The following is a 17,208-nucleotide window of genomic DNA, read 5'->3' as shown; positions in this document are numbered from 1 at the left end:
TTAATCAGCATCTAACTTTCCTTTTTAAAAGAATTATCAGTAATGTATTTGTCTCATTATCAAAATGGCTTTACTTACTAAGCACTAATTAACAACGGAATGATTAATTTAGAAAATGTAAACATAATAATTTTTCTTCGGGTTGGATGTGTTATCTACAAAATAATATTTTATCATATTTTTCCTTTGATCTATGTACATCAAAAACATTTTTATTTAAATAACAGCCATTTGTAGATACCTTGCAATATATCTGTGTGCATAATATATTCAATTGATAGAAAGTAAATACACATTCACAAAAGTTTCTACCCAATTTGTTTGCACATATTTATAAATTTATCTTTGAACATATTTATAACTTATCTTAGCGGTTATTCAAAGTTTTAATCCCCATTTAGAAATCATATTGAGACAAGCTTTCCGATTTTGTACCATGCGGGTTTTACAACTTGTGTCAAATTATAATAAATGTCCTCTAGTTAATGGCAAATATTAATAGAGCAAATGTGATAAATACGAAAGAAATTAGCAACAATGCCATATAAGGATTACTGAAAAACCATTTATTATATTTTATAAAATATTTTACTTCACACGCTGTTTGTACACTATTCTTCTGTATAGAAATATTCAAAGATTTACTATGAATTAATTTGACATCCATTCATGTCGGTAAAGACACGTCAAGAGATTAAAAGAAACTACATAAATGTATCTTACATAATTATAAATAACTCACATTATATTAAAATTTATAACAAATGACCTCAGTCCAAACTGATAACAATTACATTATGAAAACAGTGTCTCGGTGCACATTTTTAGCTTCAAAATAAATAAACCGAATTCTCCTCATAATTTTTTCGCCTGAATCAATAGAAAAATTTGCACATGTTTTAATGCCTTTCAAGAAATTTCCCAAAGAAGTGAAAAGTAACATTTTGCAAAAAAATCATCAATTTCAATTAAATCCCCAGCAGCAGTAAAGGAACCTTGTTATAATCGAATGCATTTATTTCTCCTGAAATAATAAAGTTTTTCATAAATGGGGGTTGACATCAGTGTCAATATAAACATTATTGTCAATTTCATCGTGGGTCTTCCCGGTCGCACAGAGGTCTGTATCCGTGAGAGGCTTGACAAGTCAGATAATCATATTTTCATGAAAGCTTCTGCATAACTGGGATCTTCCGTCTTCTACTGCGTGAAATATAATAACGTGGCATCAGTCATGTGAAAGGTTTTGTAATTTGCGCTAATAAAGTGCATTATAGGGACTTCCCAGAGATAAACTTAATTGCAGCCATATTTCATATTTGCACCAGGAACTTGTCCCGGGAACACAAGGCTGTGACAAGTAACGGAAACGAGACACTAGGGTCCCTAGGGGTCACACAAATTTAGAAACACGAATCAAAGGGTCTGCAAGGGGTTAAATGGGGCTAATAAAAACATGAAATGCAGCGTGCCCTTTCTTGTATTGATCCTGTTAGGCGACTTTGAGCAAAGACAAAAGCCTGTCTAACTATGTTAGGGTTACGGCTCTGTCAAAAAGACTTCTATAATTATGATATTGTTCACAACACCATCACAGCTGGACAGTTGCTCTGTAAAATTCTGCTAATTGCACTTTAACAAATTTTCCATAAATTGGTGTACAAGAATGTTCCCTGTGATGTCCAGTGGATGATGAGGAGGGACAATGACCAAACCATACATCAAACCAGTGGTCAATTAAAAAAACAGGGCATGGGGGGAGGGGGGACAGTTTGCATGCCTTTATTTAAAGATGATCTCTTCTTGTATAATCTAAATATCTATAACACATGTATATAAAAAGTTGCTCTATAGACTGATTCAAGTTTTTTATTTAAGATTTATAATAGAAGACTGTAGAATTGAATACACCTCTGAACACTTATAATTCATGAAGAGTGCATTTATTTTCTTTCAACTACATCAAAAACTATAGTTGTATTATAAGTCGATAATTTGTTAGTATAGGTAATACAAGTCCTGAAAATATCATGAAAATTGTATTTATATTATTTTTTTTATGACTTTTTGATATAATTACTTAAATAAAGTATAATATGTATCTAAAATATTACTGCAGGGAAAATAACATGAAAACAACAAAAACGTCAAATCGTTTTAGTCATTCATTGATTAGACAAGGACTTTTCAGCTAGGATTAACAAACATCTGAACCTGTTATTTATATTTTCTGGGAGTCCCATCAAGAAGAATTTTCAGGTCGTGCATGTGACACTTCCAAATCCTTTCGATGAGCTGCGAGAGAAAATTCTCCATCTGCCGGATTTCTTTCCCAAATTAAGTCATATTTGCCCCAGGCAATATTGTTAATAAACAAATTATGAAATGAAACACGCACTTTCATCAGGCGGGGATTAATTCTGACAGGAGGCCATTACTAAGATTTTCAGAATCTGTCAACAGCCGCGCTAAGATTTGACATCCCACGTTCTCGGAATTGCGGATCAAGTATAAATACATCATCAAATAACATTTGCATTGACCCGAAATATAATATTGATTTCATATTTCAGCAGAGCCGACTTAGCAGGGGGAACATTTATCATGTTACAAATTGACAAGAATTCTTAAGAGTGGAAGCGCTTTTTCTCAGTAAGGCTTCGTTATGTGAACAAGTGAAAGAAGTGAAGGAGAATAAAAAGAAATTTAAAGGAAAATTGTCCTGATTTAGGTTTGATGAATAGGCTCCCATGAAGTTGTTTCAAAACAAAAGACATTAAAAAGTCAACCAAAAAAGTAACATTTGGGGAAAAAATTTTTAATTATATAATGTCCAGTAATGATATGTATTTATTGCAGTTTATGTGCGAAACTAGAATCAAATGTGATATATAAATTTATAGGGAAACAACAGCTACTGCCCTTATCCTCATAAACAGACAGAAAAACTCAATATTTCCAGGCATGGTTCCATTGTTGTTTTCAACCATTTATAAAATAGACACAAAGACTAACTCAAGACAGCAATTAAAAAAAAGTTACACATAAGCTGGTAAAAGGATGTGATATCAACCATAAAGCACATCAGTAACTGATTGATATAGCTACATGTCACTGGAGACCGCCTCCTATAATGTCTTCATTTGATTTCAGATATTAGCACTAAAACACAAAACATTACTTTTATTAAAACCAGACAAATATCCCACCCACATAACATTTAGTAACAATGGATAGAAAAAGTCTTAAAATCTCATATTGTCTGACACTGGTCTTGGTGGAACATTAATCACCCTGGCTACATAAACCATCTCTATTCTGAATTCCCATATTTCCTGGCATAAGTTACACGTTTATTGTCATGTTTTCATAGCGTTTTGTCAAGTTCACATGATTCTCTGTAATAAAATCATAAGCCATGAAATTGGTAGCACCCACGGGAGGCATTCTTGTTCAAATTTAAGATAATATTTAGATATTCTATCCATTATATCATCACCTCCTGTTTGGTCAAAACCCTGATGATTCATAAAAAATAATAAACAAATCACAGTGCTCATTAGTTAATGGCACAAAACATTAGTTCATGTGTCCAAGTATAACAGGAGCCCTTATTGAAACAAATATTGCTCTATAAAAACAGAAACGTATGGTTTTTGTGTGAAAACAAGATGGTAAGGGCACATGGACACATTTAATATTTATATAAATTTTGTCAGTTGATACAACTTTGATAACAATTTAAAACTTTGATATATAACAATTTAAAACTTTGATATAGGGTACAACTATTGTTATTAAAGAAAACTAAGTATTTTACTATATGTTCCCATTAATAAATGATTTTAATTTATTTCAATTACTTGATGAATTTTAAATTGATTTCACTAGTTGATCAAATTGAATCAATAGTTGACCGTTCATCCATTAATGGCCTGTGCTTTAATTTTTACTACTGAATGAAGTTGACGTATTACACAGTTATCGCGTACGCTGATTATTGAATTACTCATTGCTAAAACATTCTTATGATGGAAAAAGATTGAAGACGCAACAATCAAAAGAAAGTTTTACAAAAAGATTTAGTACAAGTTTTAACAAACAACTGCCAATATTAATTGCCAATGCATCAATTAAAATCAATGACATTTGAAGTAAATAAATAATTTAAACGGACAATCAATTTAGCTATCTTCTGCATTGTTTTGCCTAGCTAAAGGATCTTTTTTAATGTGCAACAGCAAATGCTTGTTCAAAACAAGTTTACCCATGTTGTGCCGTCAAGGGCAACAACAATGAGGAGTTGCCATAGTAACCACATAAAGAATACATCAAAACATCGCCTTTAGCTCATTTTGCTTGTGGTTACACAATATTTAATACAACTAAGAATCCCTTTCAAACGTCCCATTCAATCGTAATTAAACATGACTATTTTTGATAAACAGTACAGTTAATTACATTTTCCTGTCTCTTGTTTTTGCAGTAGGCCTGTTATTTATCTGGCCCATAAATTCGAACTCAACACACAACACCGGGACATCAAAAGCAATTTGTTCTTGCTCATTTCAAATTTATCATATAATTAAAGAAACTTGTATACTTCATCAAGCCATACAGCTGCATTGGGTTTTGACGACTGTCCGTCACGTGAAACAAAAGAACATTAAATTTCATCCCAACAGTAACACATTGATTGATTTTCATTACCATTTTATTTGATCAGCTTTTGAAGTATGCAGTTGGTATAAATCAAACAGAAATTGTAATCCTTCCAAGCATTTTTTAGTTTGTACGTCAAAATTTCATTCTTTGATTTGAACTAAGAACGAGAGCGCCGATGGCGTTGAATTGAGTCTATTTGCAAGATACAGGGAAGTTTCTGCTAAGTAAATGTTAAAAGAATAGTTGTCTGAATGAAAATGTAAAAGGCTATCAAATAGATTTTTTTTTGAAGAACAAGACTATTGCCAAGCAATAAAAGTCCTCTACCTCGCATGAAGCAGTAACATAATTGTCTCCCTTTGTTTTCAAGGGACGTAATTCTTTTAAGTTTGCCTTGTAGATGGTAATTTTCTAAAAATAACGTGCTTTTTCCAATAACAGAATTGTTTTACAAACGAAATTTGTTTTAGTTTCGAAGAACGTTTTTTTCATGTAAAACGGTCTTAGAAAAAATTCGATAAAAATGGTGTAAGCAATGTTCTTGGAAGAAAATGTTAACATTTCTAAATGAAAAGTTGTAAGAATTATGAAATACTATATTAAATATCTATTTTGTCTGCCCAAAATCTGGGAAGGCTTGAAAAAGGACAACCGTTTCCCCTATGATTTTAAAATGTGGTATTACAAAAGCCTATTTGCGTTGTAAATAGACTTAAAACTTCATTACAAATAAAGGGGCATGTCCATGTCTGAAACTCACGTAAAGACTGTGTGACAAATTGGTAAGGGCAGAGTTTAATACAAATACATTAATCTGTGAGCACGATAAATTATGGTAAAAAATAAGCATGATATTTTAGGATAAGTACATAACATGATGGAAAATACATTGTTTATGACCATTTAAAAACTTCATTCACGATTTTGGAAATGAAACCAAAACCTTTGTGGGATTATTTCATGGTATAGTTGATTACACCCATGCTGTGGCGAAATATAGACAATTGATTTAAGGTACATACAACATTGTGGGAAAAACTGTGATATTGAGGGACACAAACTCATGATATAGGGTGGGTCCAGGACCCTGGCTTCACTGTAGTGACTGACCCTTTTACACCAACTCCCGCTATTCTTATCATTAATTACCAATGGGATCAGTGCATTGAAAACTTTCTAGCAATCTTGTTGTACCTAAAAACCTGTTGTTATTAATTGTCAATTTTGTTTAATCAGATTTTATCATCATCATCTTCGGTTGCAAAGGCCTTCAATACAAATCATATTTCTAAGCCATAAGCCAATGGAAAGAGGATTTTGTGTCTTTGAAAATTCCATCTTGCTCATTTCCGAGTACAATTCGTACTAGAAAATCCCCTTAATGTTAATATCGCATTTCTAATATTGCTTATGAAATTGCTTTCACAGTTCATAAGAGTGGAATATAATCACTTAATTTGCAGTCCTCCTGAGTAAATAAAATCTATGGGACATTATACATTCAATGCAAGGATTAGTTTCGAACTTATGAGCTTGATTTGTATGAAACAGAAATATGTCTCAATCATATTTGAGATTTAATTCTGACGGATCAGACAGTTAATTATGAACATTATTTTTCCAGAAAATGTATATGGCCATTTCTGCAGCAACAGCATATACACAGCACATGATGATATAAATGCCATTGAAAGCATTTTTTTTTTATTCAATAAATGGGCCATGCTTTTTTTTATGACAATTTTTTTTTAAAGAAAGTCTCTTCTTGACAATAATTTAGTTGAGGCGAAAAGTGTCGTCCCTGAATAGCCTGTGCAGACTGCAATTAGGCTACTCTGGGACAAGACTTTACGCACATGAATAAGGATGATTAAATATTAACCATTGCAAAGTAAAAAGCTATGCTTTTCTTCAAGTAAAGATGCGTTTTGGTGCTACAGAATTGTCAAGCATGCTATTCTTTGATAAAAAAATAACACAGCATAAGATAATTAATTATAAGATACAAAATTATGATAATGTATCATTAAGCTATGATAAAGATCTTAATAAGATGTCAGAGGTGACAAAAGAGGGCCTTAATAACCTAATTTGTCACTCATTTTGACAGATGACACCAGCCCAAATGACAGTTGAACATGGCTTAAAATTATCTCCCTTTGTATTTGCATAACCCTGGCATGGTGGCATGGGCTGCACATATTGAAGTGAAACATGCATGTCTCCACCTTTCCAACCCTAAGGGAAAAAGGCACATTTTCAATTAGTTATGCGTTTGACATAACATTTGTTAAATGAATTATAATGGTATTCAGTTAATGTCTTTCCATGTAAAATTCAAATTTTTATAAAGCAAAAAAGTCAGCAAAATAGTACATCACTTAAGGATTTTTTTGTTTAAAACTAAAACTATTATAAACATTATTCTTATTTTAAACCCCTTTTTCATCAGAGACAAAAAATTTAAACATTTAAAACAAAGATTTAACATCTTAAATTATAATAAAAATCTGTATTTTTACTTTTGTACATAACATTTAGGAAAATAGTATAGCAATTACCATTAATTTTCCCCAATATATTAAGGTTTAATATTATCTTTTACAGCAAGTTCCAGTCAGAATTATTATCAGACCATCCTAAACCATCATCATTTGGTTTGCAATAATGTTTGATAAAATTGTCACTTGAGCAAAAAATTAAGGACAATCTAGTTCTCTCCAACAGGGCTTCGATTGTTTTTCCCTGTCTAATAATTTTACATGAAGGGTTTCAACAAGTTGGTAATATTTCATACACTGGCTACTTAAACTCTCTGTTCCCAAGGTGAACGCAATAAGCAATCATCAATATGTGAACCTATCACAGAGATAGGGCACAAATGCTTTAAGTATCAACACTCCACGTGCTGGTATTTGCAATCACTCAAAAGCCAGTAGGGTATGCAATATTATTAGGATATTAATTTGTTGGCCTGTTGATTTACTGTCAAAAGCTTACGCTACCGCTATTTGACAGGGTGTCAATTTCACGGAGGCATTAATCATAAATAATATCATATTTGCAGATTTATTGAAAACCTTTCTTATGATGTTCGCTGGAGAAGTGTAGCCTTCAATCTTTCCTCTACTGACATAATGCCATATTTGTTAGCTCAAACAGCAAGCAGAGATGACAGTATATTGGTTCCCCAGAAGCAATCATATTAATGGCATAAAGGCTCCTATTCATAACTGATGACAATATTATAGCATTGGGCATGACCCTCGCAGACATATTGTATTCTTAGGAAATTTATATCCACCACTGGGACTCCTTTTTGTGAGCCACTGTGATGATTTACAGCAATAAGAATGGCTATGGTCCTTTCTTGTGCTATGCAATACTAGAAATTGTCTAAGAAATAATAGCTTTCAAATAATGGTCTCTGGAATATTATGAGATAAGATGGCGTGATTAATAAACATTATATATGACTTTCCCCCCCAAAAATAAAATAATTAGAAATAGGGACATTTTATATACAATGAATCATCAAATTACTGAATTATTATGTAAGAATTCTAATAAATGATAAATAATCAATTTTACTTTTAAAATCTCACTACATATAAATTAAAATAGTTAACAAGAATTTAAAAAGATTGTTTTAAAAGTCAACTCAAGGGCCGAAATTCTTAATCTCATGAAGTATATATTTGTATCAAATGACCGTGTTTAAATACCTTGCAAAATGTTTACAAATAGCAACTATCAGTATATTTCCTTTTTGAGCAAAGGATTGAACCTTACCAAATATAGCATTAAAACACTTTTATTTTATAGGATTTTTACGATAAAACAAAAATAAATTTCCCAATTTTAGTCAAAACAACCTGATTTTTCATACTACATAGGGGCTTGGCCCCATTAACAAAATGGTTAAAAAAAACACCATGAAACATTACAATTATGTAAATGTAAACACGACTTATGTAGATACGATGGTGAGGTATATATTATGTGCTCACATATATAGACAAATGATCTAAGACTTTTTAAAAATAGACACATATAGACAAAGACACAGACCCTCAGACATCAAACACTCCAGCCTTCGTGTGAAAAACCAGACAATATTTTATTGTTTGTTTGCACAAAAACAATCTCCGATGCATTATCAATATGCATAGAGCAATATTTTATGTCTTAGCTCATACGATTTGAGGCTTTTGATCAAATTATGTTTGCTGTAAGTGCACATTAAAGACAGAAAATGCTTTTATGTTGCCCTTCTGGAAAAGGTCTAATCATAAAACATATACTGAAAGAGATTATTATACCAAAAAAGCATCTTTAGCAAACAAAGGTACCCTTTGAATTCTAAATATGAGTTATGTAGATGAATTATTATATTTCAATACACTTAAACATGTTTGAAATTGCCAGTGCAGATTCTTTATGCTTGGCATACTTATTGTACCAACGGTAAATCATATTTAAAACACTTCGTGCTGTTTAAAGGCACAATATGACTAATGGCTATGGGAAACACAGTACCCTTGCGTTATTGTGTAAGAAAAAAATGGTTTGTCAAATTTAACTTAAGGAACATGTGGACAAACATGCCAAAAATAACATATGACTATATGACAATATAAATGAGGAGTGTCGAGCATATACAATTCTGCCCTTATTACATTTTCTGTTTCTAGGTAGTTTCTTTTTCAAAAGATAATCAATCCACAGTAGGCAAAAATGTCTGATTCAGTATTTGCAGACTGAACAGGTAGACCAGGACAGACACTTCACGCTCTTGTCCTTGACCTTCTTTTTGTATGACATGCCACTCAAAAGAAACAACTTTGTTCACCCGTAACATTTTAAAAACTGCAAAAAGCCAAGTCTCACCTTTTGACGATCTGCTGAAATCCAACAGACCAGCGCTGCTTGCACTAGAGGAGACCAGACCTCCTGCTTTACTTGCTGCAGTCATCAGCAGAGACACCGGCGACACATCGTGCTCAGTTTTTCCAAGGTCTCCCTCTGTGATTGGCGTGTAACTAGGTGAGTGAGTATGAGACATGATTGGGGGCGTAGAGGGCTGTGATTTCTCCTTTTCTTCGTTCCCGCTGTCAGAGTCAGAATCGGGTGACTGGGAATCGTGTTCAGAAGAGGACTGTGAGGACCGAGTTCTCTCCCCTGCTGCTGCTCGCTGTAATGCAGCCATGCTGAGGTTTAGACCAGGGAAGCTGGAACCAAACTGACCATTGAGGAGTGCAGCTGGAAACTGACCAGTTGGACCTCCACTATTGACCAGTTGCTGCTGCAGTTGGTGGATCAGCTGCAGTTGCATTAATTGCTGCTGCTGAAGGTTGAACAAGGCAGCCTGGAGTTTCCCAACATCTTTCTCCTGATCCGGATTATTCTCTGCAAATTGAGCAACAGCCGCTTTTGTTGCCTCAATTGGTTCCAGCATTACATTGGAGCTGGCGCTGGTGCCCATTGTAGGCACAAGGCTGGACAACTGGCGCATGTAGGCAGCGATGTCTGCAGCAGTTGGGTTAGCCTTAAGCTTCTCACCTAAGTCTAATTTTCTTGGCCTTTCATACTCACTGTCTTCCTCCTCTTCATCCAGTGATTTGTTGTAGTCACTTTCTTCTTCATCACTGTTTGTATTTTCAAAATCAAGATTTTTATCAGCTGCATCAACTTCATCTGCAGCTTTGCAGGAGCTGTACTCCTTGGACTGGTTCATGCTGGAACTGTCGTCCACTTCCTGTTCTTTAGTGTGATCACCAGAAGGTTGTTTCTGGGAATTGTAACCATTCAGGTGACAATGATCAGACTGGTTTTCAGTTTTCATGGAATGGTCATCAAACAGAAGCATAACTGGCTTCAAGCAGTCCTTCTGATGGATTATCAACTTGTCCTGATCCAGAAATTCTGCCTGGCACTTCATGCAGACATGGCCTTCAGGATCGGAGTGGTAGTTGTGGCCTTCGTCTGCTAAATCTTCTGCAAATAAACAAACAAGAATTTAGGTTTACATTTTCGAGACTATAATTGGTGTATAATATGTTTAGTCTTGAGCATTTTGATTACAATTCCATAATTCCATAAGTGGGCAAATTAAAACAATGTGACACAGTAAAATATTAAGCTACCAAATCATAATTAACAGGAAAGTCTATGTGGAAAAATAAGGGACTTTTGTGACACTGGTCATTTATAAAAAGCTGGGCCCATGCAACATTTTCAACTAAATTCATTTATTCAAGTAATTGAAAATTAATGACGGGAGAGATTGTAACCCAGCAATGTGTTCAATTTTGACACAAAGAAAAATACAAAGAATGCATTATTTCGGATTACAAAATTTAAGGCCTCCATCCATCAATTTCCTATTCATCGTAATCAAGATGACATATCAATATAGCATCCATAATTGCACTCATTTGATCGTTCAGATTCTGGGCCCCTCAAGTGCATTGCCAATGACATGCTTAATCAAATGTGGCCCTTTCTAAAATTGGGGAGCAACTATCGATAGCCTAAATCAGAGATCTTTTGCGGAAATAATTGTCAAGGGTTAAACCCTGAATAATGAAAGTTGAGAAAACATGCGCCCCTGGGGACTCCTTAGATAAAAAAATCAGTGACCCCAAACTAATCAAAGGATACAATATCAACTGCCCCTAATTATGAGCATTTTGCTTAAACATTAACTCAAGACTATTTTATTCCTTACTGCTGTTGCAGTTCTCAGTCTATTCATGGCTTAATTCTATGCAAAACACTTACTTTGATAGGTAAATCAAATTTTGAAAAACGAAAACATTCCTGAAACTTTACTTATCATAAGTTATGAGGCATAAACCATAGTACATCATAAAATTACATTTCAACATTTCAAGTTAACAATATTAAAAATGAATTTTTCCAAAATATGTCACAATTCTTGGAAATTTTTAATCCCCAGTGACATAATTCTTGAAAATCGACAAGCATTTTTGCACATGGCTCTATTTAAGGACCAGGGCTTGTACCAATATTTTCACAATTTGTAATCAAATTGACACCATAGCCCGATGATAATTTGTCAACTCTAGAAATCTGACAACCATGTCTTTTGGGACTTCATATAATCTCTTATTGAATTTACACATTATTTTCTCTAATATTCAACAAACGAATATCTCAAAAGTAAAATTGCTTCCTGATAACCAGTAAAAATTCTTAAATTAACGTTGCCCCCTTATTTTAAATAAATGCTCATGAAAACTTGTTTATAATTAAATCTTCTAAGAATAATATCTAACTAAAAATAGTCTCCACTTGATCTTAATTCATTGGGAACCATCACAGCCATGGGCCTTATCTGTATTCCTAATTGTCATTATTTTTTTCCGAGATGTCACTAGAGTTCACATTAATGTTAATTTCAGTCCATCAATAGAAAATGAAAACCCTGTATTAGGGCATCTCTGGCTGCCATAATTTCATATAATTTACTGCCGGGCTTAGCAACTCAACACCATGTTGTCAATTTTCTTAAAAATTTCTCAAAAATTACATCACTTGATTTAATTATCATCTGCCAACACAGCCGGACAAAGCGTGATGAAAATTAAAACTTGACGCCTAAATATGAAACAAAGTCGTCAAAAATGATGGGGAGCATCAATAGTAGTGAGCAGAGGAACTCTATGGACTTATGTTACACAAGAACAAAGACCATAGAAAACAAAGGAAAGCTTAAATGAATTAATGTTTAACAACATACTATGTGTACCTGAATTAAGTTGTGTCATTCCAATAATGTATGCTTTCAGCTACCAACATTTCAACACAAACCTTTGTATTTTCCAAACACAGTCATCTCTAAAAGCACATTTACTAATAATGTAAGTGTTTGTAGAAACCTTAATTAATATTAAATTTTCATTTTTTATTTCCAATCATGACATCCAATCCAAGACCAGAAGAAACCTGACAAGGCTTTTCATTGGTCGATTACACCTCAGAAGTCTAGATGACAACTATAGATCATTTATAAAGCTGATTTTATCAGTACAAGACATTAAAATGATATTCATGTGTCAATTTGGTTAATATTTCATAATCTAACATATCTTTTCATATCTGTTAAATTTACTGGCCCTGTTATTTTTCTGACAAGGCCATGGATTACAGTCCAAAGTTAACAAGTACCTTGTTGAATTTACATTTCATTTGATGTATACAAAGCAGTATTTGTTTGAATTTTGCAGTTTTGCAAGAAGTAACATTTAATTTCTTTAGTCTCTAATATCATTTGATATTTATCAATCTTTCAAACATTTTTATCAGGACTTAATATCTCTTCAAATAACATTGCATATTTGATGTTGTGGTACAGAATGCTTAAGACAAAAAATGAAGGCACTAATTGGTCTGTTCTTTAGACTATATGTTCTGTGAAAAAGCTTCAAAAAGCATTATCAGTTTAAAGAAATCATAAATTACTTTAATAGTTACTGGAAAGTTTCTTTGACAAACAAGTTGTTAAAATGTGCACTCCTTTCAAATGGAATACATTTCAGGTCAAAACTAACAAAAATCCAGTCCCTTGAGAGTAAAAATATGTATTGATAATTATTAATTGATTTTTAAAATAAATTGTTTGATTGATTTTTTTTTAAAATATCTGCCCTTATAACATAGTATTATCTTTCAGATTGGAAATCAAATAAATAGTGTTTCTAAAATGTTCTGTAGATGATATGACATTAGTATAATGCCTGTGAAGAACCAGTACTTGCTATGAAGACTGCTGTGAAGACTAGTTTTACTCTATCAAAAGGCTCAAATTCTAGCCTGTGGCACCATCTTGTCTGAGTCTGCAAGTTAGCCATCAAATCAATTGCTTGATCAAATGAAGCCATGGCAATAACCTATAGATACTGACACACAGAAAATGAAAAAATGCTGGCTTTAAATAATAATTTATTATGTTCATAATGTAACTATTGTAATTATTTGTGACAAATTGAAATTGCAGGCTAGAAATTTATAGATCACCATGTTGATAATGGGAGGGACCACATGATCAAAGAGTGCATTGCTGCAAATTACAATTTATAACAAGGTAATTTGTTACATCTGAGTATGAAATAATTTTCCAGGCTTTACATCACCGAAATAAGCTTTCAACAACAGCTGATTTATGCATTATTATAATATTTCTATTTAAACCCCATTGATTGTGGATTGAAAATATTGCGTGATCACACAGATTGAATGAACCAATTAAATCAGCTAAGGTCTATAAACAACATAAAACGCAAAAAAGTTTTTCTCAGTGGAGGATAGAAACATTCAATAAAACGATCAGTTTAAATGTTGTAGCATTTTAAAATCAACACTAATTCTTTTATTAGCAACTATTCGAGCATAAGTAATCCTCTGCTAATTTATGACAAAATCCTTAGCAAAGCATCGTAAAATTATACTTTATATGCAGTTTTTGGTAATAACAAAACTCAATGAAAATGGCTATAAAATATCGTGGTATATTGTATGATATCAAAATTAAAGCCATAAAAATTTGGATGAAATAAAATTGGTGTTAACGTGCCATACACGGTTGTCTCCTAAGCAACCAGGGGTGAGGTGGTGGGTGCTGGGAGATTATATTATTTTCCATTTGAATCATCTCAATGATACATAAGGATAAAGGAAACATGTCCAAACAAGATTTCATAGTGCACTTTAAAGTTTGCCTTTTCTTTGCACGCCCACAGGCATGTTTTTTAACCCATTTATGCCTAGTGGACTCTCCCATTCTTCTAAATTGGATCAATTTATTTCCAAAATTAGGGATGTCTAGTATATTTATTTCTATATTTAGAATATTTCTTACAGAAATTCCTTTAAGCAAACAGTGCAGACCGAGATGAGACGCCGCATCATGCGGCGTCTCATCTGGGTCTACGCTGTTTGCCAAGACCTTTTTTCTAGATGCTAGGCATAAATGGGTTAAAATTTGCCTTTTCTTTGCACGCCCACAAGGATAAATCACAGGCATATTTTTTAAGAGCATTAAATTAAGGTTAAAAATAAATACTTCACTAATCAAATAACATATATTACATTGATATGAAAAAATAACTAAATGAGGGGTCTTTTTTTTTCAAAAGAGTGTGCAAATAATTTGACGATTTTAATAATATAATAATAATAAAATGTGTTTTTATTTCTATTTGTGAATGCAGATGTATCTTCAATGCAATTTTTCAATACACACACATTGTCCACAAAACAATAACTTAATAGCAACTGGTTGATAAAAGTGCTCGTATAACATTACTTTCATATTCAGAGTGCGTTTATAAATACTGCAACCATGCAATGACCTTACAGCGCTAGGAGATTTTCCAACGTATCCCCTTTAAAAAATGTATCAAGTTTGATTATTCATTACAAAATTATTTTGGCGATTAAAAGATTATTTCCCCAGTCGCCTAATGTTACAGCATTACTTCAGCCCGACTGGCTGTTATTAATATCATTTTCATATTATTCATGTCAAATTTCATTTTTAGTGCCTCCATGTCGGAGGAAATTATATTGAAAACTACGGTACATACTTAAGCGATATAAAATCCATATTAAATTGCTATGTAAAAGCCAAAATAATAATACGGCCTATCCATCTTAAAATTTCTCATTGTCAAGCCAAGGGTCTGCGAACAATAAGCAGAATCGTTTTGTTACCAGTACTTTCAATACATCATGTGAATGAAGGATATCAAATTTTTAGGTATTTTGTAGCAACAGAAAAAGATACATATACCCACATCTTAATAGTCGCAAGATTAATACCATCAAATAAATGTTCATGACCTTAGTAATTTAGTTAAATTTGTGTTGCTATTGAAAGGCATTTGTTTTCGGAGTGACATTTGGGTCTACCAGGCGCGGAGTCAGAATTTAATGTCACCAAACCATGGACTATCAAGATTATTAAATATCAGGCATATATTTGTGTTCCCTGCATGTAATAATATAGATAATGAATGGGTGGTTGAATTTAAGAAACACAGTCATAGTTATCAGTGTTATTAAATCACCTTTTTGGGAATGCCGGGCTGGGTCCCTTTGGATTGTGTAAAATTGCAGTGTTTTGAGTAAAATTGGTAAATTTGTGTTGTTGTTGGGTAACAGATGCTTCAAAATATAAAATAAGTGTTTTTAATATAATATTTTCTAAGGTTCAACTTATAGAGCGTGATGGGGAGATGAACTAAATTTAAAGACCTAAACCAATTCTTTGGGGGGAAACCTTTAATGGGCTTTTTTAGGACCCATTAGGGAAATATATATACTTGCTTCCATCGGGAATGGGGCCGAATTTGTACGAAATAAAACACTGCTTAGGAAACTTATTTTTGGTGGTATGGAGTAAAAAGATTTGCAAAATGTAAACAATAATTTTGAATTATTTTAGTATAAATTAACATATAGAACTTTATTATCTAAAATTATTCTCTATTACATAATTAACAATTCAGAAAACTTCTTCAGTTTAATGTACACATGTGTTTTATTTCTAGATTTGCTTTAATTATTTTGACAATCAAAGTTAACTTCATTTCAAACTTGTCATATTAAGCAAATCTTGGGACAAGTGGGGTATCTTATGATATGTTATTCCATACCATTATGTGGCTCCGGTTGAGTCATACTAACACTTCCAGTATCAAATATACACCATATACATACATTAAAACAAAACTTGACCCGTCACTCTTTGATGTGAATCAAATTCTTTGTCAGGTTAAAAAGCTTGTATTAGATTACACAAATAATAATAATTCACACTCACCATTGGATAATAAATTTCCTTTGAGCTCAGAAGACCCAAAGTGGGTATTAACATTCTCTATGTTGTTTTTTTAAATGATTCATTCTGTATAAAACATGTGATGCACAGTTGCATTCTTTACTCATAGCTGTCAGATGCCCGCAGTCTATGGTCCCTGTTTAACAGGCCGCATTGAATGGGCTACAGTACACCATAGCTGGAGCCCTACCACCTGTGGGACAGGCTAATATGCCTATTATTTCTGTAGGGCAGTAAATCTTTGTCATCCTTTTCTATATTGTCACTTCCCCAAACTATAATCATCTTAAAGCAAAATGATTTGCACAAGTAATACGAGACAGAATCAGAGAATACGACCCCTAACATACTCTCTAAACAATTTCGCATTGGCCTTTATTCCCTGCATCATAAATTTCCCCACAATACCACTTTCAATATGCATTAAATGTTTTTTTACCTATTAATTTCGTACTCTTTTTTAAATGATACATTTGTAATAAATAAACTGTTACTAGGATACAGGCAGCCCAAAGGAGACCATTTCAAGGGTTTTACAGCTTTCAAGTTTAACATGAGCTATAATGCCGATTTTCTCTTTTTGAAGAAATTCTTAAAATAAATTCTTTAGACAATACAAATTAAACAAGAGTCATGTTAACATAGCCATCCCCACCGAAATGTGTTTGCTTGTATGA

General features: G+C 32.9%; 1 protein-coding gene across 4 annotated transcripts in view; it reads right to left on the bottom strand.

The window, feature by feature from the left end:
* Positions 1–17,208, bottom strand: part of LOC127834576 (sal-like protein 1) — an 81,068-nt gene that overhangs the window by 29,257 nt on the left and 34,603 nt on the right. For all 4 annotated transcript variants that reach the window (XM_052360556.1, XM_052360557.1, XM_052360559.1 and 1 more), the window contains exon 3: positions 9,556–10,662. In XM_052360556.1, the coding sequence (XP_052216516.1) occupies positions 9,556–10,662 (1,107 nt within the window). The remainder of the gene's footprint in view (positions 1–9,555; positions 10,663–17,208) is intronic.

Source organism: Dreissena polymorpha, chromosome 6, assembly GCF_020536995.1.
Source record: "Dreissena polymorpha isolate Duluth1 chromosome 6, UMN_Dpol_1.0, whole genome shotgun sequence".
In the NCBI taxonomy this organism is placed as follows: domain Eukaryota; kingdom Metazoa; phylum Mollusca; class Bivalvia; order Myida; family Dreissenidae; genus Dreissena; species Dreissena polymorpha.
Note: the sequence above shows the minus strand (reverse complement) of the source record. Positions and strands in the feature narration are given on the sequence as shown.